This window comes from Apium graveolens, chromosome 9 (genome assembly GCF_009905375.1).
Source record: "Apium graveolens cultivar Ventura chromosome 9, ASM990537v1, whole genome shotgun sequence".
Lineage (NCBI taxonomy): Eukaryota > Viridiplantae > Streptophyta > Magnoliopsida > Apiales > Apiaceae > Apium > Apium graveolens.
This window is the reverse complement of record NC_133655.1, coordinates 269,261,974-269,289,390: the sequence shown is the minus strand read 5'-3', so window position 1 is coordinate 269,289,390 and position 27,417 is coordinate 269,261,974. Positions and strand designations below refer to the sequence as shown.

The 27,417-nt window shown below is 36.6% G+C and overlaps 1 protein-coding gene across 3 annotated transcripts; it reads right to left on the bottom strand.

Moving 5' to 3' along the window:
- On the bottom strand, positions 1-27,417 carry LOC141683931 (protein translocase subunit SECA1, chloroplastic-like). Of its 3 annotated transcripts, none has more exons than XM_074488742.1 (21): positions 26,920-27,417; positions 25,320-25,392; positions 24,729-24,935; positions 23,628-23,730; positions 23,340-23,520; positions 5,391-5,609; positions 5,059-5,172; positions 4,837-4,950; positions 4,476-4,643; positions 4,166-4,341; positions 3,660-3,726; positions 3,418-3,564; positions 3,147-3,242; positions 2,551-2,619; positions 2,314-2,415; positions 1,981-2,232; positions 1,679-1,746; positions 1,365-1,482; positions 1,029-1,268; positions 748-919; positions 1-271 (listed from the first exon to the last, which is right to left on the bottom strand). In XM_074488742.1, exons 1-20 carry the CDS (start codon positions 27,322-27,324, stop codon positions 797-799), a joined length of 3,042 nt encoding a protein of 1,013 aa, XP_074344843.1. In that variant the 5' UTR covers positions 27,325-27,417; the 3' UTR covers positions 1-271; positions 748-796. The 3 variants fall into 3 exon arrangements, with proteins under 3 accessions (XP_074344843.1, XP_074344842.1, XP_074344841.1); XM_074488741.1 differs by having other exon boundaries at positions 1-259; XM_074488740.1 differs by lacking the exon at positions 1-271 and having other exon boundaries at positions 475-919.

Genomic DNA, 27,417 nt, shown 5'->3' with positions numbered 1-27,417 from the left:
CAATCTTTCAGGATCTTTTGCGAAATTTCATATAATAATAGCGTATTTTTTCACTCTTTTAAACAACTCGTATTATAATCCTCCATTCGCAAATTCCAAGCTTTTTCATATTTGGGATGGGGTCAGATTTTCACCCAATGGAAAAGGGTCACGGCCCGGCCCAACCCAACCCTAATTCTATCGAGCCAGATTTTTCCAGGCCGAATCAGGTGGGCTTTTCACAATCTTTTTCGTACCATTCCCATATGAAATGCTTCACCTACATTGAAAACTAAAGAAACTTCAAGGTCTTATCCAAAGAAGTTCCATTTTAACGTTCAAGTTGATGCTGACTTAAAAGAGTTTAGTGATTACAAATTCTGATTATTAGTACTTGTTAGTATTCCACTATACATTTCTCGTTAGACAAACAAATGCAAGTCTCCTTGATAAAATTTTCTTCATTTCAACTTTAAAATGTGATTCTTTAGCAGAGGGAGGGAAAACGATCTTTATTCGAGCACATTGTACCGTGTTATATTGTCAACAAATTTTTACCGACATGAATGTTATAACCACATCAGCCTCTCATTAACCTAGCGCCTCTCTACATTTCAATTTAGTCTTTTGGCTATGACACAATTTACAACACCTTCACAAAATATACAGGGCCTGCGTATGAACAGTGTTCTACTATGGTAATTTAAGCTTTGACATATTACTAACAAAATTTGACTGATCATAATATTGGTGTACCGTTTTAAATACCTGCAATAGTATTGGTATGTCTTGTGCACTAAGCCTTGCCGGTGACAATTTATGACGTCGTCTCACCAGCACCAACTGGATTTGCTTTTTTGCTGGCACTGCCCTCTCCGTTCTTGTCAAGCTTGCTTGATTTGTCAGCTTGCTCCTTTTCCTTTATCATCACATGTTTAAACTGTTCGGTGGAAAACTTACAGCAGTTAAAGATGCGCAATAATGCACAAAACCAGGTACAGAGAATAAGTTAGCTTTGCTCTTATTGCTCAATGGAAAATTTTACAAACCTGGTATATAGAATATATAACGTTTCTTCTAATTTGTGCCATCATCTCTATAAAAAGATTATAGCCTTCTAGCTTGTACTCAATAAGTGGATCACGTTGGGCATATCCACGTAAACCGACTGCTTGCTGAACAAATTTTAGTGCTTGCAAGTGCTCTTTCCACAGTCGATCTATGTTACTTAAAATAAGGAACCTTTCTGCTTCCTTCATCAAACCTAATTCTTCTTTTTCCACAATTTCCTAAAGAAAATATCTTAAGTGAATTAATTTTGTTGAGATGGTTGGAATAGGACGCCTACACTGTAGATCTAAAATTAGTAAAACATGAAACCATACCCTTTTCAGCAGATAAGCTTCTCGACCACGAAGTCGAAGGTAATCCTGCAACTCCTCATAATTTGAGCATTTGCTTGCCAGCAGTTCTGGGGTTAAATCACTCAATAGATTGCAATACCTACATGCAATTATGTGTTGAGAACTGTTTTCATACTAAAAGTTAAATGGTCAAATGCTGCAGTGTGTGAGCATCAGGGATTAGCTAGACATAAGAGATGAGATATAGATTTCAACCCCACGGTTATGAAATTCTTACACTGTGAAACCTAAAAAATTTAGAACAATTTCAAAATAAGCACAAGGGAAGTTCTTACTGTTGAACCTTTGCAACGAGCTTTTGAAGGTCCCAACTTTCCTTTGAAGCATCAGAACCTATGTTTGCCTATTCAGATTTCAAAAGAAAAAACAAAATTAAATAAACATAAACACCTGTAGATAAGATGAGTTTCGATATCATTTGAATCGAAAAGTACCAGCCAGTTCTCCTTTTCGTATATTCTAAACATTTGAATAGTTGCATCTTTTAAATATCATAAACAGAAATTTAAAGCATGACCAATTACCAACTGTCTTCTTAGGGCAAAGGCAAACGATAACAATGCTGAATTTAAATTACCTCTAAGATGTCATCCATTGTTAATTCAGCATACTCAACAAGTAGAGGTTGGAGATTGTCAGATTCTAATGCGCGTCTTCTCTCTGTATATACGCGATCTCTTTGGCTATTTAAGACCTCATCATACTCAAATAATTGCTTACGTATATCAAAGAAGTAATTTTCAACTTTTCTCTGAGCTTCATCTAGAGCTTTAGTCAGCATTTTTGATTCAATTGGCAGGTCCTCAACTCTAAAGGCTCTCATCAACCCCTACATATGACAGTATCAGAGACTGTCTAGGAAAATCATTCACATCATCATGAGGAGCATCACCAGGTTAAAAAACCAAACCTGAATCCGGTCTCCGCCAAAAATTCTGAAAATGTTATCTTCAAGACTAAGAAAAAAGCGAGAACTTCCAGGATCTCCTTGCCTACCACTTCGACCACGCAACTATTGATATAACATTTCAAAATGTTTATAAAACATAGGTACTGTTTACCCAGAATAAATTAGGTAGGTGAAGAAATTACGGAGGGATGGAATGTGTGTGAGTTTTCATCTGATGCTTGATTAAGAAAGTTGCACCTGGTTGTCGATGCGACGTGATTCATGGCGTTCTGTCCCAACCACATGAAGACCGCCAGCTTCTACCACCTATTAGGAATTCAGGGTTTAAGAAAAAACCAAATTGTTTAAGTACACTTGTACTTGTATAAAAGAAGTTTTAGGTCCTTAATATTTTTGGTAAGCCTGACACAAAATTTAGACCTCTTAAACATCAGATCAAATTATTAAGATTTAAGATGTTTTGCTTATCTGAATGAGACAAACTTATCTAAAAGCATCCTACTGAATTTACATTTCTTAGAACATTATTGATTTGGCATTCTAAAAATGTAGGTGGTCACGCTCTTTTAGCAGTTTTTTCCACATATAGGTATTTCATATTTCTTTTAGGAGATAAATGGAATCTAAATGTTATCGAATTGTACTTTTTATACTTGTTATACAGCAAGATTTCTGTCAAAGGTCTTTAAACCTATTGGTACATATAGGACCATACAATTTCATTGCATTCTTCCCTTCCCCTTGGCAGTTCAATTTTTCTCACTCATAACAACTCAAATCTTGGTTACAATAAACAAAACTGATGATGAGGCAGTAAAGGAAACGTAAGCTACCTTCTTCCTTTCTTCGTCAGTGTAGACCTTGTACTCCATACCAATTTCTCGGAAGGCATGGCGCAGTTTTGCTATTACTTCATCCTGAACTGGACCCTGCCATCAAAAATTAATGTATAAGTCGAGGGAAAACAAGCGTGGCCTACTATACAATGGTAGTGTCAACAACCAAAATCAGTGTACGATCACATCATGTAAAAATACCTAGGCATATAATATTAACAGATAAACATATGTGACGGAATGATCAATATCCTTTCAATTTTTTCACCTTCTCACAAGAATAAGATAGTCGTTCCTCTGCTTCAAGTTCAGTTAACGACCACTGCCCCCATGTTTTGGCAGCCAACTCTACAGCTTCCTCAGCCAAATTGATTTTTTCTTTTGATAGTTCACAAGGAAATAGACTGTCATTCACCTGGCAGATTGTGTAAGGTGATCAATAATAGAACATCTTGAGGGTCCGAAAAAATAGTTCAGAACAATTCACAAAAAATAATATCATAAACTGACCTTCCATGTTTTCTTCGGGATAGGCTTCTTCACAGAAACATAAACTCCATCGCCTGGTTTAACAACTCTGCAGAACAATAAAACATATTCACACAATCACACTTTAAACTTGTTCAGTTATTCCATCATTAAAAGTTAGAGTTTTAGATCAAGTTGATTGCATGCTCTCTTACTCAAATGATTCTAATGGAATCAATGGCTACAAAAGTAATCTTATTTCAGAATTAACTTATAGCTAATGAAGGGCAAGCAAGAAACGAAGAGCAGTCATGCAGACATCGGTTACAAACATGATCACGGTAATTATAATGGTGCAAAGACACCAAATATATCTCAGACGCCTGATCACAGTTTCCCACGAATATAAATGGCAGAATGTAAGAGGGGTTATTACATTCTTTTGAACTATTCTTAGTATTTCTTACATTCTTGCAGTACTGCATGCAATATGTGTTTACCAGAATAAACAAACTAGATGTAGGTAACCCTTTTCAACCTGGAAATACCTCGGCATGAGCATTTCGCGTAACTTTAACCTCGCCATAAATTCTGCATTTCCTCCAAGTATAATATCTGTCCCACGTCCTGCCATATTTGTCGCAATTGTAACTGACCCAAGTCGACCACTCTGTGCTACAATCTCAGCTTCTCGCTCCACATTCTCTGGTTTTGCATTGAGAACCTTTACATGAATTTACTCGGTGAAAACGTTTTCAGGATGCTAGAAGTTTATGTTTTACAAGCATCTAATATGCACTGGTGGTCAAAAGGAAGTCATTAATGGAATAGTCTAATTTTGAAGCAAATAAACATTACCTCATGGGAAATTCCAGCTTCATGCAGTTGCATTGACACTGTATCGCTTTGTTCAACGCTAGTTGTACCAACAAGCACAGGACGACCTGTTTTGTGCATCCTAGAAATCTCAGCCACAACAGCCCGCCATTTTCCCGTAGTTGCTTTGAAGACCACATCAGAATCATCCTGAAAATACAGTATGTAAAGGTTGTATTCTGATTCGAGCATTTTTCATACAGATTAAACAATTAGATGAAAAGCGAAAGAGCCGATAATATCATTCTTTTTGACATTACTTTGAAATCGAGTTTTCTTATTTGAATTTGATATCATAAGCATATGGTTAAAGATGTTATAATGAAATTTAATGTCAACTAACCTTTCTAATCATAGCTCTGTTTGTAGGGACAATAGTAACTTTGAGCTTGTATATACTTTCAAATTCTGCACTCTCAGTGGCTGCAGTACCCGTCATGCCACAGAGTTTTGGAAACTATAACAGAAAGATGAATCATGAACACTACTAACTTAAATAGAAAGGCATAATTGGAATATACCTTGCGTAAAACAAGAGCTAAAAAATTGAGAAAAGCGATCAAACCTGGAGAAAGAAGTTTTGGTAACTAATAGAAGCCAAAGTAACTGTTTCGTTCTGAATAGGCAAGCCTTCTTTTGCTTCAACTGCCTGATGAAGTCCATCGCTCCACCTCCTCCCCTAAAGACAAAGTAACAGTATGGTTTAAAAAAGTCTAATTCTCACTTCCCAACGCTGAATAAGTTCATATAAAATTCAATTACATTTATTTATGTATTAGGATTATGAGGCTTCAGCAATTGGTGCAATTGCAGCACGGGTACAATTGCAGGATAGAGCATTACATACTAAATATGTAGCACATGTTTTACAAGCTACAACTGAAGAAAACGAATCACCTGCATAACTCGACCAGTAAATTCATCAACAATAAGAACCTCCTTATCACGAATTATATAGTTCACATCTCCAAGGAAAAGTTCCTTCGCCTTTATTGCATTCAAAAGATATGATGCCCACTGTTCTCTAGGATCATATAAATCCTTTACATTTAAAATCTCCTCTGCATCTACATAACCCTGTTCAGTAATTAACACACTTTTCTGCTTCTCGTCAACCTGCAAAAAACCATGCAAATTTTTGGAAGAGTTTTCTATGCTTTAGATGTCTTCTGTATTTCTTGTCAGAAAGCAGAAAGCTACAACTTAAAACACTCACATATTTTACATTGCACTATTGCAGAAACTTGTGAACATCGAAAATCTATCAGGATAAGCTTAGCGGATTATCAAACCTCGCGGTTAAATTTAGAACTAAAAAATGGTGCATGACAAGAGTTGAAGACTGAAAGCTTATGAATGAGTTGGTTTTACGAATGATCTCTAATTACGTATCTTTAAGGAAATACCACATATGTATAGTAAAAGAAAACTTAAGCAGTTAAAGAACTTTTCCCCATGTGCATTAACGGCTTCAGGCACACCATGAGATTGAGAGCCAAATATATAAGGTACCTACCACTTACATCGTACTTTATTCCAAGCCTAAATAACTGCTTTCTTTATTGTTCGAGAATATTACTTATGTGCGTATTAACCCATTAGGAGATCTTGGAATAACAGTACTGGTCATAAGTTTCCTAGGTATAACTGTCTGCCTAGGAACTGTTAAAGATAATTCCACACATAATTCAAGTAATGGCTAAAATCATCGCTGCACATCCTTAATACAGCTACAATGAAGGGATTAGTCAAATATTACATGTACAGTTATGATTATAGTTTTAATTCAAATATACAGATTATTAACTAGGCTAGAATTGCTGCTATGATTGATATGTAACTGATATTATACATTTGTATAAATCCTTATAGTTGTACTACAGAAAGTAATACAATTTTCCTTCCTCTCTTATATGGTATCAGAGGTTAGATCCATTTTTTTTTTCATCTGCTTCTTCCCTTCTATACTATCAATGGCGCTTCTGCCGATTCCCAATCCACTATTCCCAACAATTCTGATCCTACAAAACCCTTCATCCTCATTTCTCTTCATCACATAATCAAACTCACATCCAATAACTATATCTCATGGAAAACTCAACTAGAGGCAACACTTCTTGGATATGATTTATACAAATTCATCGATGGCTCTTTTCCTGCACCTCCCAAAACAGTCACCAGTGACCAAACCTCATCCCCAAACCCTGCTTATACAACATGGTTTCGTCAAGACAAACTTATTCTTGGAGCTCTTGTTAGAACTTTATCACCATCTCTTGTCCCTCTCATCTCTCAATGTCATACCACCCATGAGGCATGGCAAACTCTTGCAAAAACTTATGCTAACCCGTCTAAAGGACATCTCAAACAGATTAAGGAACGCCTTCACAACATCACCAAAGGAAACAAGTCAATAACTGAATATATGCAGGAATTTAAAAATTGTGCAGACTAGCTTGCCTCTCTTGGTCGTCCCTTGGAGTCTGATGATATTGTGGATAGAATTTTTGAACAGCTAAATGATCCAGATTACGAAAATATTGTCAATGCTGTTTATAGCCGTGATACTCCCATCTCATTTGATGAATTACATGAAAAACTCATTTGTTAGATATATTTGATAATGTCATGGCTAATATAATTTATGTTTAGATTTCAGATCTTACTTAACAGGACAAGTCAGTACTTAACCATTAATCAGTACTTATACTGGAAGTCAGGACTTAAGGATATCAGTACTTATATTATCAGGAGATAATCATCAGAAGTTAGATATCAGAACTTAAGTGCTGAAGGACGTTCAGATAAGGACAGTAGCTGATTAAAGGAAAGAAGATCGAGATAAACATAAGAAGAGATATGCATGAAGAAGGAGTTCCGTGAAGAATGGAATACTTGAAAGAAAAGATATCTGATTGATATATTTTAGGAAGCAGAATTATATTCCATATCAATTAGCGATTATCTTGTAACTGTGTAGTATATAAACACAGACATAGGGTTTACACTATAAGTGTTATCATATTCGAGAAGATTATTCATTGTAACCCTAAGTCAGGACTTAAGGATATCAGTACTTATATTATCAGGAGATAATCATCAGAAGTTAGATATCAGAACTTAAGTGTTGAAGGACGTTCAGATAAGGACAGTAGCTGATTAAAGGAAAGAAGATCGAGATAAACATAAGAAGAGATATGCATGAAGAAGGAGTTCCGTGAAGAATGGAATACTTGGAAGAAAAGATATCTGATTGATATATTTTAGGAAGCAGAATTATATTCCATATCAATTAGCGATTATCTTGTAACTGTGTAGTATATAAACACAGACATAGGGTTTACACTATAAGTGTTATCATATTCGAGAAGATTATTCATTGTAACCCTAGCAGCTCTCGTGATATTTGTTCATCACTGAGAGGTAACAGTTCCATACCGTAACAGAGTTTATTGTTTCAATAAAGTTTGTTTTCTGTTACTTAATATATTAAAGTTCGATTTGATTGTATTATACACTGTATTCACCCCCTCTACAGTGTGTGTGACCTAACAAGTGGTATCAGAGCTAATCTGTTAACACACATACAGTTAAAGATCCAAACACAATCATGTCTGACACAGAAACTCCAACTAAGCCTACCAAAACTGAAGAACCTCCAAAGACACAAATTCAAAGTCGGTATGAGACTATCAGAGTTCCCATACTGAGACCATCTGAATATCCCATATGGAAGGTAAGGATGACCATGTTCCTGGAAGCAACATATCCAGAATACCTTGATAGAATCAAGGAAGGGCCTCACAAACCAACCAAGCTCGCTATTGCAGTTGCAGTTGCAGGTGAAGCAGCAAAGAGCGTACCAAAGGAGAAGAGTGATTATACTGCTGAAGATATAGCATCAATTGCTAAGGATGCTAAGGTACGACACTTACTGCATAGTGCCATTGATAATGTAATGTCAAACAGGGTAATCAACTGCAAGACTGTTAAGGAGATATGGGATGCTCTGGAAACAAGGTGTCAGGGAACTGACACAATTAAGAAGAACAGGAAGACAATACTCACTCAAGAGTATGAACATTTTGACTCAAAGACTAATGAGTCATTGAATGATTTATATGATAGATTTGTCAAACTTTTGAATGATTTGTCATTGGTTGATAAAGAGTATGATCTTGAAGATTCAAACCTTAAATTCCTGTTAGCTCTTCCTGAATGCTGGGATTTGAAGGCAACGACAATAAGAGACAACTACAATCTTGATGAAACAACTCTTGATGAAATCTATGGAATGCTCAAGACTCATGAACTTGAGATGGAACAAAGAAGCAAGAGGAAAGGAGGAAAGTCAAGGACAGTTGCTCTTAAGGCTGAAGAAGAATCCCCCAAAGCAGCTTCCTCAAGGAAAGACAAGGGTAAAGCTCTTTTCATAAAGTCTGAAACTGAGTCATCAAGTTCTAAAAGTAATGATGACTCAGATTCTGAAAGCTTGCCTGAGACTGATGCTGATGAGGAGATGATGAAGCTGTGTGCTCTTATGGTGAAAGGAATCACAAAGATTGCATACAGGAAGTTCAGGAAGGGAAAGAAGTTTTCCAGGAAAGGCATAAGTTATGATAAGAAGAATTTCAGAAGGTCTGAAGGCAGAGAGGAGGAAAGTCTGACAGAGGAGATTATACAAATGTTAAATGCTATAACTGTGGTGAGAAAGACCACATATCTCCTGATTGCAAGAAGGCAAAGGGTGACAAAGGCAAGGCTCTTGTCACAAAGCAGAAAAGCTGGACAGACACCTCAGACTCTGAAAGTGAGGAGAAATATGCATTGATGGCAAATGCTGATAAAGAAAGTGTTGAGAGCAGTTCTGAAGCTGCTGAAACAAAGGTACCTCAGACTACTTATGCTTTTCATACTGATGATATTAATGAGTTGAGAAGATATCTTAAAACCATGTTTGTTAGTTATAGAGATCAAACTTTAACATGTGAAAGATTAACTTCTGAAAATCTTGCTTTTAAGAAAAGAAATGATTTCTTAGAAAAAGAGTTAGTCATGTTCCATCAAACTCAGAAGGATAGAGATGATGCTTTTTATGTTAGGGATGAAGTGCTAAAAATGAATGAATCTCTAAAAACTGAGTTAGAAAAGGAAAGAGAGATTATCAGGACTTGGACTAATTCTGGCAAAACAACTCAAAATTTGCTAAGTAGTGGAAACTGGAAAGAGGGCTTAGGTTATGGAGAAGATAAGAATGATAAAGGAACTGAAGAAATTAAGCCTGTTGTTAAGCAAAAGCCAAAGTTAAAACCTGTTAAGTTTGTAACTGTAAAGTCTGAAAATGAGAAATCAGAAGTTAAAGAGGAATTAACTTCTGACAAACTAAAACAGGAAAAGACAGCTGAAGTGAACATAGGCTTAATGATAAAGAAGCAGCTTAAGCATAAGCTGAAAGATGTTAAAAATGCAAACAAGGTAAAATCACCTAGGAAAAATAGGAATGGAAAGGAAGGTGTGAATAAAAGCAACGATTATAAACTTGTTCCTGATGCTCCTAGGAAAACATGTCATAACTGTGGAAGTTCTAACCATCTGGCTTCTTTTTGCAAAAAGAATAAGAATATTAACTCCTTACCTTCAAAATTAGGAGTTAAGAGTCAGTCTGTTAGATACAAACCACAAAATCCTTGTTTTCATTGTGGTAGTTTATGGCATTCCATTTATACTTGTAAGGAATATTATAGTTTGTACTATGATTATTATCAAATAAAACCTTCTTTGAAGAAAGTTTCCATTGTTCCTTCTAGTGTAAATTCTGATTCAAAGTCTCATAGTGTAAGTTCTGATAAGAAAAATGTTAACATAAACTCTAATGCTAAATCCGCTGCAAATGTTAACAAACTTAATAAGGCCAAAGGATCCAAGCAAGTCTGGGTCCTTAAAACTAATAATTAGTGGTCTTTGTGATTGCAGGACAACAGGAAAAATATTCTAGTTCTGGACAATGGATGTTCAGGACATATGACTGAAAATAAGGCCCTGCTATCAGACTTTGTGGAGAAAGCTGGCCCAAGTGTTTCTTATGGAGATGGTAACATTGGAAAAACATTGGGATATGGCAATATCAATCTTGGAAATGTCATAATTAAAGAAGTAGCTCTGGTCTCAGGACTTAAACACAATCTGCTGAGTATAAGTCAAATCTGTGACAGAGGTTATCATGTTGATTTCTTTGAAGAACACTGTGAAATTGTGAGTAAATCTAAAGGCAAAGTTGTTCTGAAAGGATACAGGCGTGGTAACATTTATGAAGCTAAGCTTTCAACAAGTACTGATGGTTCTGCAATTTGTCTGATGAGCAGAGCATCAATTGAAGAAAGCTGGAATTGGCATAAGAAATTCTCTCATTTAAATTTCAACAATATAAATGAACTGGTCAAGAAAAATCTTGTGAGAGGACTGCCAAAGTCAGTATTTGCTCCTGATAGCCTTTATGATTCCTGTCAGAAAGCCAAACAAAGAAAATCTTCTTTTAAGAGCAAGACTGAATCATCAATTCTTGATCCTTATCATCTACTACATGTTGATCTATTTGGTCCAGTGAATGTCATGTCTATTGCAAAGGAAGATGCACCTATGCAGGGGGAGCATACTCAAGATCCTACCACATCTCAAGAAACATCAGAACATACATCTGACTCTTCAAGTTCTGATTCGTCAAGTTCTGATAAGCCAAATTCTGATAGTGCTGAAAATCTAAATTCTGAAGAATCCAACTCAGAGAGCATAGTTTCAGGGGAGCATCAGAAAATGAAAATGAAGACAGCATGGATCATGGGGGAGCATCCAGTTCTAGAGAAAACCTTCCATCTGCAAGGAAGTGGACTAAATCACATACACCTGACTTAATTATTGGAAATCCTGATGCAGGTGTCAGAACTAGAACATCTACATCAAATGAATGTCTCTATAATTCTTTTCTACAAATGACAGACTTTGCAAAAAGTTTGCCAAACTAATGCAGTCAAGATATCAGATGAGTATGATGGGGGAACTTAGCTATTTTCTGGGCCTTCAAGTCAAGCAGAATAAAGAAGTCACTTTTATTTGTCAAACTAAGTACACCAGAAACTTGCTGAAGAAATTTGGAATGCAAGATTGTTCAAGTGCATCCACTCCCATGGCCACTGCAACAAAACTGGATAAGGATACTGGTAAATCAGTAGATATTACTGATTACAGAGGTATGATTGGCTCTCTACTCTATCTAACTGCTAGTAGACCTGATATCATGTATGCTACCTGTCTTTGTGCAAGATTTCAAGCAGATCCAAGAGAACCTCACTTAACAGCTGTGAAAAGAATCTTTAAGTATCTTAAAGGAACAGCTGATCTGGAATTGTGGTATCCTAGAGAATCAGATTTTACACTAATAGGTTACTCAGATGCAGATTTTGCAGGTTGCAAAATTGACAGGAAAAGCACAAGTGGAAGCTGCCAATTCCTTGGAGGCAGACTGGTTTCTTGGTTCAGCAAGAAACAAAAGTCAATTTCCACATCAACTGCAGAAGCAGAGTATATTGCTGCAGGAAGCTGTTGTGCACAGATTCTTTGGATGAAGAATCAGCTACTGGATTATGGGTTAACATATTTCAAAATCCCTATTTACTGTGATAATCAAAGTGCTATTGCTATGACAGGTAATCCAGTTCAACACTCTATGACAAAGCACATCAGCATCAGGTACCACTTCATAAGGGAACATGTGGATGAAGGTACAGTGGAATTGCATTTTGTTCCAACAGATCAACAACTAGCAGATATCTTCACAAAACCACTGTGTGAAGCCACTTTTACAAGATTGGTAAATGAACTTGGATTGATTTCAGGTTCTTTCTCTAAATCTGCTTAGTCTTGTTCTGTATTATCAGACTTTATGATCAGTATTTACAGAATTTAATCTCTTTGTGTATTCTGTGATTAATTGATAAATGTTTTTAAGTACTGACTGTTGTCTGATATATGTTTCTAAACTCTGATAAGTGATATGTCTGTCTAAGTAACCATTCAATCCTATGAGGATAATTGTGTTAGATACTGACCTAGTAGTCTTCAATAAACAAATGATCCCATGTAAGAAGTAATTATTTCTGTGAAAATTTTATGACACAAGCAAATTCTGATAATTGAGCTTAGTTGAGTTTACTTTGTTTATCTTATTACTAAGTCACAAATTAGAATAATGTTACTCATCTGTTAAGTTCTGATACTAGTAAAACTGCTGAATGTACTAAGTGCTGATAAACCTCACTTATAAAAAGAAAAATCAAAAGGATCAAAGAATAAAATCAGGTACTCCTTTGAGATCTAGAGTAAAAATGTGGAAGGGAAGACCCAAGTGCATTGCTGGTATTAAGTAAATATGCATTAGAAAAGCAAAATATTTTCTTGGTGACTTTTCACACTCTATGATTACTGGAGAAATACTCTGATAATAGCATAAATTCTGATAAGCAGTCGTGACTCACTTACACTGAGGAGCCACTGTAAAATAGAATTTAAAAAGATGCATAAAATTAGCACAAATCAGTTGAGGTGGACTCAAGCATGAACTCATTCATCAGTAGGTTTCAGGATAATGACAGCTCTTTAGCAAAATTTTAGTTATGCCTTATTTCTAAGATGTACTGAATTGAATCAGACTTTACTCTTTGTCTGCTATTTAGCTTGATGCACACACTAATCACTCCATCTGAATGATGAAAATTACTATGGTGGTCTATGTTGTTTTAGATAAACAGTCATTGTATCACCTTGCACTAATTCTGAGGACAAGTTCTGGCTGCATATTCTGAAGATTAAGTTCTGAAGAGTATAACTCAGAACTTGTATGAGGATTTACTCAGATAAGCATTTTTTTTCGAGTTAAGAAATTATGTTCTGATGACTGTTAAGTTCTGAAATAAGTCTAAGTTCTGATATTGTAGTCTAAATTCTTTACTTGACTTATCTGTGGATAAAATTTGATAACAGTTTCGGTACAAACTAGAACATGTGAAGTGGAAGATTAATAGTCACTATGGTTAGGATTAATGGTACTCGTACTTGAACAGTCAACTTTTACTTGTGTCTTGTGCGCATTCAACCATGTTTTCTCTTTCCAATGAATGTTATTCTTTTTTCAAGTCTGGGGAGACGAGGTAGAATTAATTCTACCTGTCAGCATTAAAAACCTTTACGTCTCCTGGCATTCTCTTCCCTATATAAACAGCCTCTTCACATCAGCCTTCCCATCAAATTCTTTCTCACAAACTTACCTTCATACTTTTTCTTTCAAAAACACAATGGTCAGATACAACATGTTTTTGAACTACCAAAACTTCAATACGGAGCTAAGCTGTGCCGATTGGCAGCAGGAATGGCACGTCACGGCCATTCCTGAGAAGATATGGGACTCTGTCCCACACGAAGTACTGACCCACCTCCTGTTCTTCTATATGGACTACCATCGCCATCTGGAGCGATTGGAGGAGGAAAGGCTGGAAGCTCTCCGCCAGCAAGAGCGTATCATCCGACTCGCCATTCTGTTTGTCGAGAGTAGGAAGAAGAAATGATTTAATCTCGTCTTCTTCCTGTTTTTCTTCATCATCAGCCTTGACCTGCTTCTTGAGCTAGGACTAAGGCTGTTGATGTTAGGTTTAGTAGCTTAGGGAAATCTTGTATAAGTACTGATGTAATTTTCATTTCATGAATGTATTCTCTTGATATATTAATGAAATTTGTTTTTATTTCAAGATTTTGTCTCTAAGTTATTTAGTAATGCATTGATAAATCCTGGTAATTATTCATATTATGATGACCATATAAATTTTGAAATAATTTAAGTTCTGATTTTCCTTTATCAGTACTTACTCATATAATTTATCTTGGTCACCTTCACTTGATTTCTTTTCAGAATATTAATGTTGCAGTGAAAATTAATTAAATCAGTGGGAACGGTTTCAATTTTGAATTAAAACTGTTTCACCTTGATTAATGGAATATCTGGGTAAGTGGAACGGGTTTTCCTTGAAAACAGGCAAGTGGGCAAGTAATGATTACTGTTTTCTCGCACCCAGTAACTATCTGTTATTACTGCATGTCTGACAGGTGTCCAACGGTAACATTTTTTTTCAGAGTATAAGTACGACAGAGAAAGGATTTCTTTAATCTTTTATTTCCTTCATACTTTTTCTCTCTACTTGTTTTTACTCTCTCTTTCTCTCACGTTGGTTTTTCATACAGACATTTTATCAAACACCTAACAGACACTTTTAAATCTCAATTTTTCACATGGCACCTAAGGATTTAATCATTGATGGAGCTAAGTTTGTTCCAAACAACTATGCTGCAATTCTTAATCATGTTGACGCTCCATCTGAATTGCATTTTGTGCAAGATCTTCTTGCACACAGTGAGATTGGGTATGCACTGACCCAGCCTTCAGTCTTTTCGAGCCAACAAGTTCTGACGTTTTGGCGGACTGGGCACTTTGATGATGGTGGTAAACATGGCACTCCTAGTATTGTTTTCGAAGTGGGTGATTCTTCTTATGCAGTCACTCCTGGTACAATACGCAAGGCTCTACATCTTCTAGAAGGTTGTATTTTTTCAATTTCAGAAGAATCAGCTCTTCAGGAGTTAATGGCAAATTTGGGGTATGAAAAGAGTTTGGCAAAACTTGGGCAGTTGAAACGGGCTCATATCAGAAGAGAATGGAGCTTCTTCTTCGACTGCATCACCAAAGCTTATGGGAACAAATGTTCGAATTTTGATGCTATCCCAATTCTGAGTCAGCATATCGGGTATGCTATTATCAATCAAACTCATTTTGATTTTGCAACTGGTATAATTGGTTTTATTGGGGATAGGGTGACAGAGGATAGGAATGTTGTCTATTTTGCTAGATTCTGTCAACTTATTTATACTTTTTGTACTGATGAACCTCAATTAGTCAGTTCCTCAACCCCACCTTTTAAAGTTGCAAAACGCTACTTTAATGACCTGGTAAATGCTGACACTAAGAAATTAGTGGTTAGACCATTACAGATTCCTCAGTCTGTAAAACAGATCCTAGTAAATGCTGATCCTGATACTTATAGATCTGTTTACTCTGATGTCCAACCAACAACAAACACCCAAAAACCATCATCCTCAGCACCTACCACTCATTCTACTCAACCTACCCTCAGGACATATCTCAAATCCTATCTCTCCACTTCACAGACTGATCAACCCTCATCCTCAGCACCTACTGTGAAGTCTTCATCCTCCAAGCCAAAGAGGACAAAGACTGTTCCTCAAACACCTCAAAAGAGAAGGAGGATTGCCTTGAGAGATGAATCCGATACTGAGGAACAGGTTCCTTCTTCAGAACCTGTTGAAGGTGAAGATGAGAAAGAGACTTCTCAAAAGGATTCTGGAATTGGGGGATCTAGGCTTCTCAAAAGGCTTAGAAGAATGACAGTTCCTGAAACTCCCAAGGAATCCAAATCAACAAAGAGATACAAGAAACAGAGGGCAAAAAGGCCAGTTTCAGATGATGAAGAGGAAGCAGCTAAGGAAGGGGATCAGGAATCTCTGATCTCACAAGACAAGGAATTTGCTCCAGTCACTTCTCCATCAACTCCATCTCAGGAAGCTGTTTCTGAAAAGGCTAACACACCATCTGTGTCTCCTGTTGATCCAGGCACAAGTGCTGATATCGATGTTCAAAACTTGGTTGTGCCTGAAGTAATTCTCTTAGAAGCTCCAACAACAACTAATCCTTCTACAACACCTATTACTGATGATGTTCAAACTCCAGAGTTATCAACAACACCTTCTCTGCATAATGATGCTGATGATCAGACTTTAGGTGAGCATCAGGATTTGGCTGTTGATCAGAACTTAGAACAAGATCAGCAATTAGAGGATGCTGAAGCCTCCATTGCTACTCACACTGTTATTTTATCAGAGGATACCGATTCTGTAAGTTCTGATGCTGCAAATTCTGGAGATACTGGTGATGCTGCTCCAACTGCAGATGCTGATACAGCAGGTCCTTCAGGACATTCTCCTCAACAGACTATTCTAAAGTCTGAACTGGTTAAGAAATTTGTTACCGGAGAAGCACCAGTACCTTGGAGTGAAACTCCTGCAGGTCAGGAGTGGACTAAGGAATGGAACTCAGTTTCATGTGTTCCAACTAAAAAGCATCTTGTTGAGCACTTGACTAAAGCTGATGAAATGTTAAATTCTGATGATTTCAAAACCCAGCTTAGAGTCACTGCATTGAGTACTAAACATCTACAAGGTCTTCACTCAACTACTCATGCAGAGCTACACAAGATTCAGGAAAACTTTATCAAACAGGAACAAGTTTGGAAAATTGATAAGAAAAAGTTCTTCCAACCTACCATTGACAGGATTGCTTATATCGAGAAGACTCAAGATCATCAACAAGCTCAGATTGATGATATTCTGAAAAATCAAGCTTCTCAGCAATCACAACTGACTGAAATCCAATCCTCAGTGGAATTGCTTATCTCTCTTCTACTACCTGCTGATGCCAAAAAGGGGGAGAAAGTAATTAAGTCCAAATGCAAGACTGACAAGACACTGACAGGAAAGGATGATGAAAAAGATGATCAAGGAAACCCTGGAATGGGTAGAGGTCATAGTCAAGGTAGATGATTCACATCAAGACAAGTTAGTCACAGGACAAGTTCTGATACTGGGAAAAGAATAAGTTCTGCTACTGGTAAAAGGATAAGTTCTGATGAACTTTTAGATCTTGATGAGGAAATGTCAAGACAGTTATTTCTTCAGGAAAATCCAGGAATGGACTTGGAGAGTTTAATGAAAGAAGAAGCCAGGCTTAAATCAGAGAAAGTCACATCTAAATCTGAAGCTTCTGGTAAAAAGCCACTTCCAAAACTCAAAGGCATTGTGATCAAAGAAAGGACACATACTGAAGCAATATTGGCTAGATCACAACCGCAGATAGATCCAAGATCCAAAGGTAAAGAAAAGATTGGTGAACCTATCAAGGTTTATGTGCCTCCCGAGGATGAAGAAATTACTGATGAAAAAGATGATCTTGCTCTGACTTCAAGAAAAGTTCTTAAAACAACCTCTGACATGGCTCAAGTTGTTCAGAGTCAAGAAATTGTAAGTTCTGATATTCAGAAGAAGCAAGTAACCTCTGACATAGCTCAAGTTAACTTGATATCAGAAGATAGACCAAAGACACTCCTACCAGGATTCACTAAAGCAAAACAGACTCAACCTTTGAAGACTACTGCAAGTGGTTTTGAAGCAAGAGTAGTTACTGGAAAGGAAGCAAGAGATAAAACTGGATTGGGAAGTGCTGATGAAAGAAGAATACATAACACTACCAATGATCCAACTTCCTTGAGTGAACCAGGTATTGGAGCAACTCCTGAGAGATTGAATCAACTGGAATCTGTACAAATGGTTTACCATACCTACTTGAAAGAATACATCTTGTTGTACTTCATGACAGATGGTAGGGTTTATCATATAAGACAAAATGCCATTCCATTGAAGTATTTTGAAGAATTGGAGCATGTTCTATTCTTACTTCAAGTGGATGACAGAATAACAGGAACTGCTGCAAACTATTTGAAAGAACAGATTCAGAGACAGAAAAGGCTTTATTCTGTTAAGTCTGACAGCACATACGTTCCAAAGTACAGAGATCACAATGGTGATATAGTTGAAATGAAGCCCAATACTGCTAAGATTATAACTACCTTTCTGGGGTACAGGGCTGTTGAATTCAATCTTGAGTCTGATAAAGCTTATTTGATCAGACTGGATCAGGATATAAGAAAAGCAAAGATCAATGATCTCAGAGCTGCAATCTTTCAAATTGGTGAAGATACTGCAGAGCTTAAAGATGCCAAAAGGAGAATGATTGATGAACTCAGATATGCTGAGAAATGTTTGTTGAAGAACTATCTCACAACAACTCCTGACATCAAAGAGATCAGATGATAAAGCCAAGTCGAAGATCTACAACTGCTTAAATTCTGATATTTGTACAGACTGAAGTTGTTATCAGAAGTTGAATATTGGTAAAGCTTTAAGGACTGTAAGTTGTAGTTATCTAGTCTAATTCTCATGCATTTGTACTTAATGTTTTTGACATAATCAAATATCTGTTAAACTTGTATATTATGCTAATTTACAAGTTGGGGGAGATTGTTAGATATATTTGATAATGTCATGGCTAATATAATTTATGTTTAGATTTCAGATCTTACTTAACAGGACAAGTCAGTACTTAACCATTAATCAGTACTTATACTGGAAGTCAGGACTTAAGGATATCAGTACTTATATTATCAGGAGATAATCATCAGAAGTTAGATATCAGAACTTAAGTGCTGAAGGACGTTCAGATAAGGACATTAGCTGATTAAAGGAAAGAAGATCGAGATAAACATAAGAAGAGATATGCATGAAGAAGGAGTTCCGTGAAGAATGGAATACTTGGAAGAAAAGAAATCTGATTGATATATTTTAGGAAGCAGAATTATATTCCATATCAATTAGCGATTATCTTGTAACTGTGTAGTATATAAACACAGACATAGGGTTTACACTATAAGTGTTATCATATTCGAGAAGATTATTCATTGTAACCCTAGCAGCTCTCGTGATATTTGTTCATCACTGAGAGGTAACAGTTCCATACTGTAACAGAGTATTGTTTCAATAAAGTTTGTTTTCTGTTACTTAATATATTAAAGTTCGATTTGATTGTATTATACACTGTATTCACCCCCCTCTACAGTGTGTGTGACCTAACATCATTAATCGAGAACTCTCTATCAAACATAAAGTTTCCTCGGTAAATCCTTTTCCTGCTACTGTCAACTATGCTGCCAAGAACACTTTCAAGAATAATCGTTCAAACCATTCTGCTCATAATTCCAATGGCATTCTCCCTACTCCCACACAATCTTCACTATCTCCGTTCGTGCTTCTCGTCCCTACAACGGACGTTGTCAATGGTGTTGTGCTCAAGGACATTATGTTACTCATTGTCCCATTTTTCGACAACAATTTCCTAACGCAATCCCACCTACAAATCAGTTTAATGCATCACCTATACAACCACCACCACAAAATCGATTCGCATTCAAGTCATATCAGCCCTCCAGTCACCCTCGAGCATATGCTGCAACATCTTCAAACAATTCTCAAAATGGTTGGTTACTTGATAGCGGGGCGACGCACCATGTGACAAATGATCTTGACAAATTTGCTCTTCACTCTCCCTATGATGGTACTGAAGAACTCATCATTGGAGATGGTTCAGGCTTAGACATAGCCAATACTGGTTCTACATCTTTTTTAACTCCCTCTTCTAATTTTCATCTTAAACATATTCTTCACGTTCCCTCTGTATCTCGTAACATAATCTCTATATCTAAATTTTGTCGTGATAATAACTCATCAATTACTTTTTCACCTAATTCTTTTCATGTGAAGGATCTTCGGACAGGAGTATCGCTTCTCCGCGGACCAACTAAATCTGGCATCTATGAATGGTATCCCATCCTCACCTGCCATTCACACTTCCACTAGCTCTCTCTCCACCAATAATTGGCATCATCGTTTAGGCCATCCATCGCATGCTATTTTACAGTTCATCAGTTCAAATTTCAATCTCTCCATTCCTAAATGTACTGGTTTTCATTGTAATTCTTGTGATTATAATAAAAGTCATAAGATGCCATTTTATCAAAACTCTATTTCCTCTAATGGCCCTCTTGATGTTATTTATACTGATGTTTGGACCTCACCCACTCTCTCATATGATGGCTACAAGTACTATATTCTTTTTGTTGATCACTTTACCAAATATATGTGGTACTATCCCCTCAAAATAAAATCTGAAGCTAAGGAAATTTTCATTCAATTTAAATTAAAAGTGGAGAAATTTTTTCAAAAGTCAATTATTACCATTTTCAGTGACAACGGGGGTGAATATAAAGGTCTTGATCCTCTTTTTGATGCTTCTGGTATTACTCATCTTACTTCGCCTCCACACACCCCTGAACACAATGGTTATTCTGAAAGACGTCATCGTCATATTGTCGAGACGGGACTCTCACTTCTATCTCATGCTTCCATGCCTCGAAAATATTGGACACTAGCCTTTAATACTGCAGTGTACCTTATAAATAGAATGCCTACTTCTACTCTCCACTACACGTCTCCATTTCATAAAATATATGGCCATCCACCAAATTATCAAAAACTACGAAGTTTTGGGTGTCTTTGTTATCCATGGTTGCGTCCATATACTTCTAATAAACTTGATCCACGATCTATTCCATGTGTATTTGTTGGGTACTCAATTACCCAAAGTGCTTATTTTTGTTTAAATCCAAACACAAATAAAATATATGTGTCTCGCCATGTTAAGTTTGTGGAACAGAAATTTCCGTTTGCCTCGTTAAACATATCTTACTCTTCACCCACTACAGAAAATATTGATCACTGGTGCGCAATCTCACTTCCCTTATTACCCCAAACACTCACAAACACTTCTCATAATGAATCCACTAATGTTGATGACGATACACCTTTGACATCACCTTCACCATCTCCATCCCTCTCGCCTCACTCAACTTCATCTTCTACTAATTCTACTCAAACTACTCCACCCCCACCCCCTCCTCCACCTGCTTATACCACTAGATTACAAAATGGAATCCGCAAACCCATAAATAAACTCAATCTCACTGCTACCGTCCAAGATACTTCACAAGAACCCACTAATATCAGTCAAGCTCTTCGTAATCCTCTATGGAGGAATGCCATGCACGTTGAGTTTGATGCACTACTCAAAAATAATACTTGGGATTTAGTCCCTCCATCTCCTACACAAAATCTCATCGGTTGTAAATGGGTTTATCGTACCAAATATAATCCTGATGGTTCGATTGAGCGACACAAGGCTCATCTAGTAGCTAAGGGGTTTCATCAACGCCCTGGTCTTGACTATACAGAAACCTTTAGCCCTGTTGTCAAACCCGCAACTGTAAGAACTGTGCTTTCACTTGCTGTAACTCAAAATTGGCCTCTCCGGCAAGTAGATATTAATAATGCTTTTCTCCAAGGCACCCTCAAAGAAGATGTTTACATGATCCAACCCCCTGGATTTGTTGATTCTACACATACTCCTTACGTATGTAAATTACGTAAACCTATATACGGTCTCAAACAATCTCCCCGAGCCTGGTACAATGAGCTAAAAACCTATCTTTTAAGCCTTGGTTTTCGCAACTCTATCTCAGACTCCTCTTTATTTATTCTGCGTCGTGGTCAAGACATATTCTATGTTTTAGTGTATGTTGATGATATAATTCTCACAGGTTCTAATAGTTCCCTCCTTAATTCTATAATATCTCAACTCTTTCATCGTTTCTCATTAAAAGATCTTGGTGTTCTTTCTTATTTTCTCGGAATTGAAGTAGTACTACACTCGCAAGGTTTATTTCTCAGCCAACAAAAATATATTCAAGACATACTTTCGAAAACAAATATGTCCAGTGCTAAGCCTACTCCAACACCTATGATTTCTCATCCACCTCTATCACTTGACTCGGGCACATCAATTTCAAATCCAGCTGAATTCCGGGCGATTGTTGGCAGCTTACAATATTTATCACTAACTCGTCCTGATCTTGCTTTTACTGTGAACATGTTGTCTCAATACATGCACAAGCCCACTGATCATCATTTTGTTGCTCTAAAAAGATTACTGAGATATCTTGCAGGCACTCTTCATCATGGTCTCCTTCTCCACCGCAACTCTCCTACTTGTTTACATGCCTTTTCGGATGCTGACTGGGCCGACGACAAAGATGATTATATATCTACTACTGGCTATATTGTATACCTTGGTCGGAATCCCATTTCATGGAGCTCTCGAAAACAAAAAACATTAGCACGTTCTTCCACTGAAGCAGAGTATCGTGTCGTTGCTAGCACAACTGGGGTCCTGAATCTTCTCACAGAACTTGGACATCCACCAAATAGTCCACCTGCCATCTATTGTGACAATATGGGAGCAACATATGTTGCTGCCAATCCGAAATTTCACTCAAAGATGAAGCACCTTGGTCTAGACTATCATTTTGTTCGTGAACATGTTCAAAGTGGTGTTATTCGTGTTTCTTACATCTCTGGTAATGATCAATTAGCTGATGCTTTAACGAAGCCTCTTGCGCGTGTAAGATTTCAAACATTATTGTCCAAGATTGGCCTCATTGAAAGATCGTCCATCTTGCGGGGGCATGTTAAAGATAATTCCACACATAATTCAAGTAATGGCTAAAATCATGGCTGCACATCCTTAATACAGCTACAATGAAGGGATTAGTCAAATATTACATGTACAGTTATGATTATAGTTTTAATTCAAATATACAGATTATTAACTAGGCTAGAATTGCTGCTATGATTGATATGTAACTGATATTATACATTTGTATAAATCCTTATAGTTGTACTACAGAAAGTAATACAACTTTACTTCCTCTCTTATAGGAACTTCAGAAAAGAATACAAATATTTTAACTAGATCAGTGGTTAGCATGAAGGACTCAAGTTCCTATCTATAGTGTATATACAACCTTCTAGTTATACATTTCAATGCATTCATTAGCACTGTGAAAACTATATCCAACTAAAAAGAATACTTACTATTAGGTGACGCTGTAAAGACTTGATTAGAACAATAGCACGATGTAAGGTAAAACAATAATGAGCATATTTACTTACAGTGTAGTGTATCTCTCGCTCAAATGCAGCAGCTATCTTTGCAGCTTTATAGTACCGGTCACTTGGTTTATCAGCAGGTCCAGATATAATGAGAGGAGTTCTTGCTTCATCAATAAGGATGGAATCAACCTCATCAATTACACAGTAATTAAATTTCCTCATTACAAGCTCATCAACATTCTGTAAAACAAAAAAATTCTAATGATGAAAATGAAATTAACCACTGTTGACAAATAAGCATCCAGCGATAGTTATAGTTTTTATTGGACAAAACAAAATTTACTTTCCGTGGCAAGATTATCTCTCAAGTAATCAAAACCAAGCTCACTATTGGTGACATACGTGATGTCACATAAGTAATTCTCCCTCCTTTGCTCACTTGTCATATTCTCTGCCAACATAAACATTTCATCGTTAAAGTGGAGAAAGTATCAAACCAGAGGCTACCCACAAAAGCAAACCACAGTTATTGCACAAGACAATCGAATCAAACACTATACTAGTTCCAAATATTAATAACTTGTTCTAGGAGCAGAAAGAAACAAACTGTATCTTTTGATATGTATGATAAAGTATATAGGTATACTATGGAACTCTAGGTGACTTCACGGAACAACTACATAAACATACTTAATTTCCACAATGACATTCTTTAGGTTGATAACGGAATGCTAGTTTGGCTATTAAATTTCATTTACCCATACAGCTCATAACTCTCAATCACATTCTCCACCAATGCTAATTATGTAATATATTTAAAATATGCGGTTACATGCACTGAAAACTCTCAACAAACATCTTAAAGTATACCTGCAAGTAAATATGAGATCACTACTCCAGTAATTTCGAAGGCTAGACCGATCTAAGATTCTACTAGCATAGGTTCATTTATCAGTAAACTCTCTTCAAAATTTCTAGGGTTGAAAACTGTGTGAGAATAGCATTTTCATTTTTATACGATTTATAAATCCCTCTCATTTTTGTCAATCACAAACTTAGATATGGCAGGTTTCCCCTAAATATTTATTCCCTGTCCCGATTAATATGATCCTTCGACTATTTACATGCACTTCAAGGCACAAAAATGAAGGATCTGCAGATATTATTTCTTTGCTTTTTTTCTTTAGAATAAAATTTAAAGTTCCATTTTTTTTGTTCAAATATATTATGTACAAGTGCCTCGTTATATGCCTAAAATCGTATAGTTTGGGACCGAAGTAGTATCATATATTTATATAAAAAAAGTTTGCCTAATTGTTGACTTACAAAATGAAAGATTCAACAAGGAACTGATATGACCCAATTCTTAGCTAACTGGAACTGAGCTTATAAGATCAAACCATATAGATGTGATATATACATATATATAAAAGAACAAAAATTACATACGTTGAATTAGGCCAACCTTCAATCCAAGAAATCTAGGAACCTGACCAACCCATTCACAATCACGTCGAGCCAAATAATCATTAACGGTAACAACATGGACTCCTTTACCGCTTAAAGCATTCAAATAAGCTGGCAATATGGCGACAAGCGTCTTTCCTTCACCAGTCCTCATTTCAGCGATTTCTCCCTTATGTAGAACCATGCCACCTAAATTATAAAAAACGAATGAACTAAAAGTAAAGACGGAATGTTGTTCGAGAAGATCTGAATTCTTCTTTAGCAGCTCTTATTGGTAAATAGAAATGACCATCTGCAACATATGAGGCGCCCATGTGCAAGATCTGCAACTATTGTTGACAGATGACATCTATAATGCATTCTGTATAGTAGATAACTCTATATGCCATATATTTAGGTAGGGGTAGCCTGGTAGGTACTCGATTTCAAAAATAAAATAAAAGGTAAGGTTACTCGGTTATATTTTCCTTCGATTATCATTTTGCCATCAACCAGTATATACTTATACAAATTATTCCTTTCAGTCAGCGGTAAGCGTTTACTGGACAGAAAGGTAGAGATAACTGATCAGACCTATAAGTTGCACGTCAAAAGGACGAAGGCCTAGAACCCTTTTCGAAGCCTCTCTGACAATAGCAAATGCCTCCTGCAAGGAAACAGACAGATTTTACTAAATAAATTGAGGGGAACCTGTAATCAGAGAAAGCAGAAGTAAACCGAGAAGAAAGAAACATTTAGGACAAGAGCATTATGTGATTGTATTTGACTTTCTTTGTGCAGAAAGCATATGAGGTTACTCCATTAAGGTTTCCAAATTAGGAATGACCAGCAATATCACCTATGGGTGGGGGTTTGAATAGTGTGGTAACAGTTCAAAAGCCTATTACTGGATTACTCAAACTTATGCCATATTAGAATAAGTACATTAATAAACATTTTCATTAGACTAACATCTCATATGAAAGAAATATTACTAACATTCTCCGCACTCCCTAAGAATTTCGGAGTCAATGGTATAACTTTCTCAAAACTTCACATTAAAATTACTACTTAACTTCCTCGAGTGATGTGACACAAATGAGTACCTCTAGTCAGACTCCACACTTAGCACTCAAGCCTACAACACAAAGCGGCAAAAAAGGAAGAACTTACATTCAGGATTCTGCATATTTTGGTATAGTTACGGTTTTAGCCTACACTCTCCCTTGGTCCGAGAAATTTAACATATCGCGATTTACATAAGCAAGCTTTAAATGTAATTTGGTGGATTGTTATTGGATTTGCCAAAACCATATTATACGACCTAAAAATCATAACATAATAGCTGAAAACAAAGCTACCGAAGTTTTACCACCTTGTTACTTGTTTCAAACTACTGTAGCTACAATACGACTTCAACAGATCTGATTTGAGCCGTAATCAATGAACATCACATCATTTGATCAATTACTTTCCTACAAATAACAAAGACGGGCTAAACGAACTCTTTCCCCTAGCAGTTAAATCTGGCAGACTCGTCATAAATAATGACTATAGTGCTAATGACAACTACAACTGTAAATCATTTCAACCAATACACCCCATACTAGAATTAGAAATTATCCATAAACCGAATCATTTCCTAACTACTCTGTACACAAAATTATATAAGATAAGCTAAATATAAATAACGGTTTTCCTACGATGTGCCCATTGGCACACACTAAGCACCAATTTTCATAAGTTTAGCTCATTTTGATCTGCTCCTCCTTCTTAATAACGATGGACTGCATACACAAAAACTACACCAATCAAAATGAACTAAATTTATAATATTCGGTGTTTAGCATGTGCCCATGGGCACACACTAGAAAAACCTATAAATAAATAGACAAAAAACAAACCATGATCTAACAAATTCATTTTGATCCTAACTAATAGCCATACAACGTAAAATCTCGACAAATTAATGTGTTTTCTCAATTCCGACTTAATAATCCACAATGTATTGATAATCCTAACATAATAGAGACATTGTAATCATAATCTCCGTAAACGAATAATCTCGATACATTAATGTTTTTTTCTCAATGCCAACATAACAATCACAGTGTGTTTTCAATCCCAACATACTAATAAAGACATTGTAATAATAATCTCGATAAATAAATAATCTCGAAAAACGAGTACTTACAGGTAAAAGGGAGTCCAAAGAATCACCCTTACTAGCTCTCTCCTTAAGCAAACAAGTCCTATCTCTCAACTGTGCATCACTAAGACCAGAAACTTCACTTTCAAACTTATTAACAGCAGCAACAGTTGAACTATACTGCTGTCTAGTGGACTCACCAGTATCAGTTCCTTTAAATATCCCACCCAACAAACCACCTAATGAGGCCATGGCCTTGATGGGCCTTGGTGGCCCATGATCAAGAATGTTTATATGACCAGCCCATCTTCTCCGGCTGCGGCCCATTGTTTTGTTGTGGTGAGTTAGTGAAAGTAGTGAGGTGGAGGAGGAGGAGATGATGGAGAGAGATGTGAGGTGGGTCAGCGCCGGCGAGTTTAACGGCGGCGAAGCCACCGTGGATGACGTCATTTGTTGTCTAAAAAGTGATGAGGAGGAGGAGGATGTAATAACTGGAAGTGAAACAAGGTGACGTGTTGAAGATAAGGCACTTCACAACTAGTT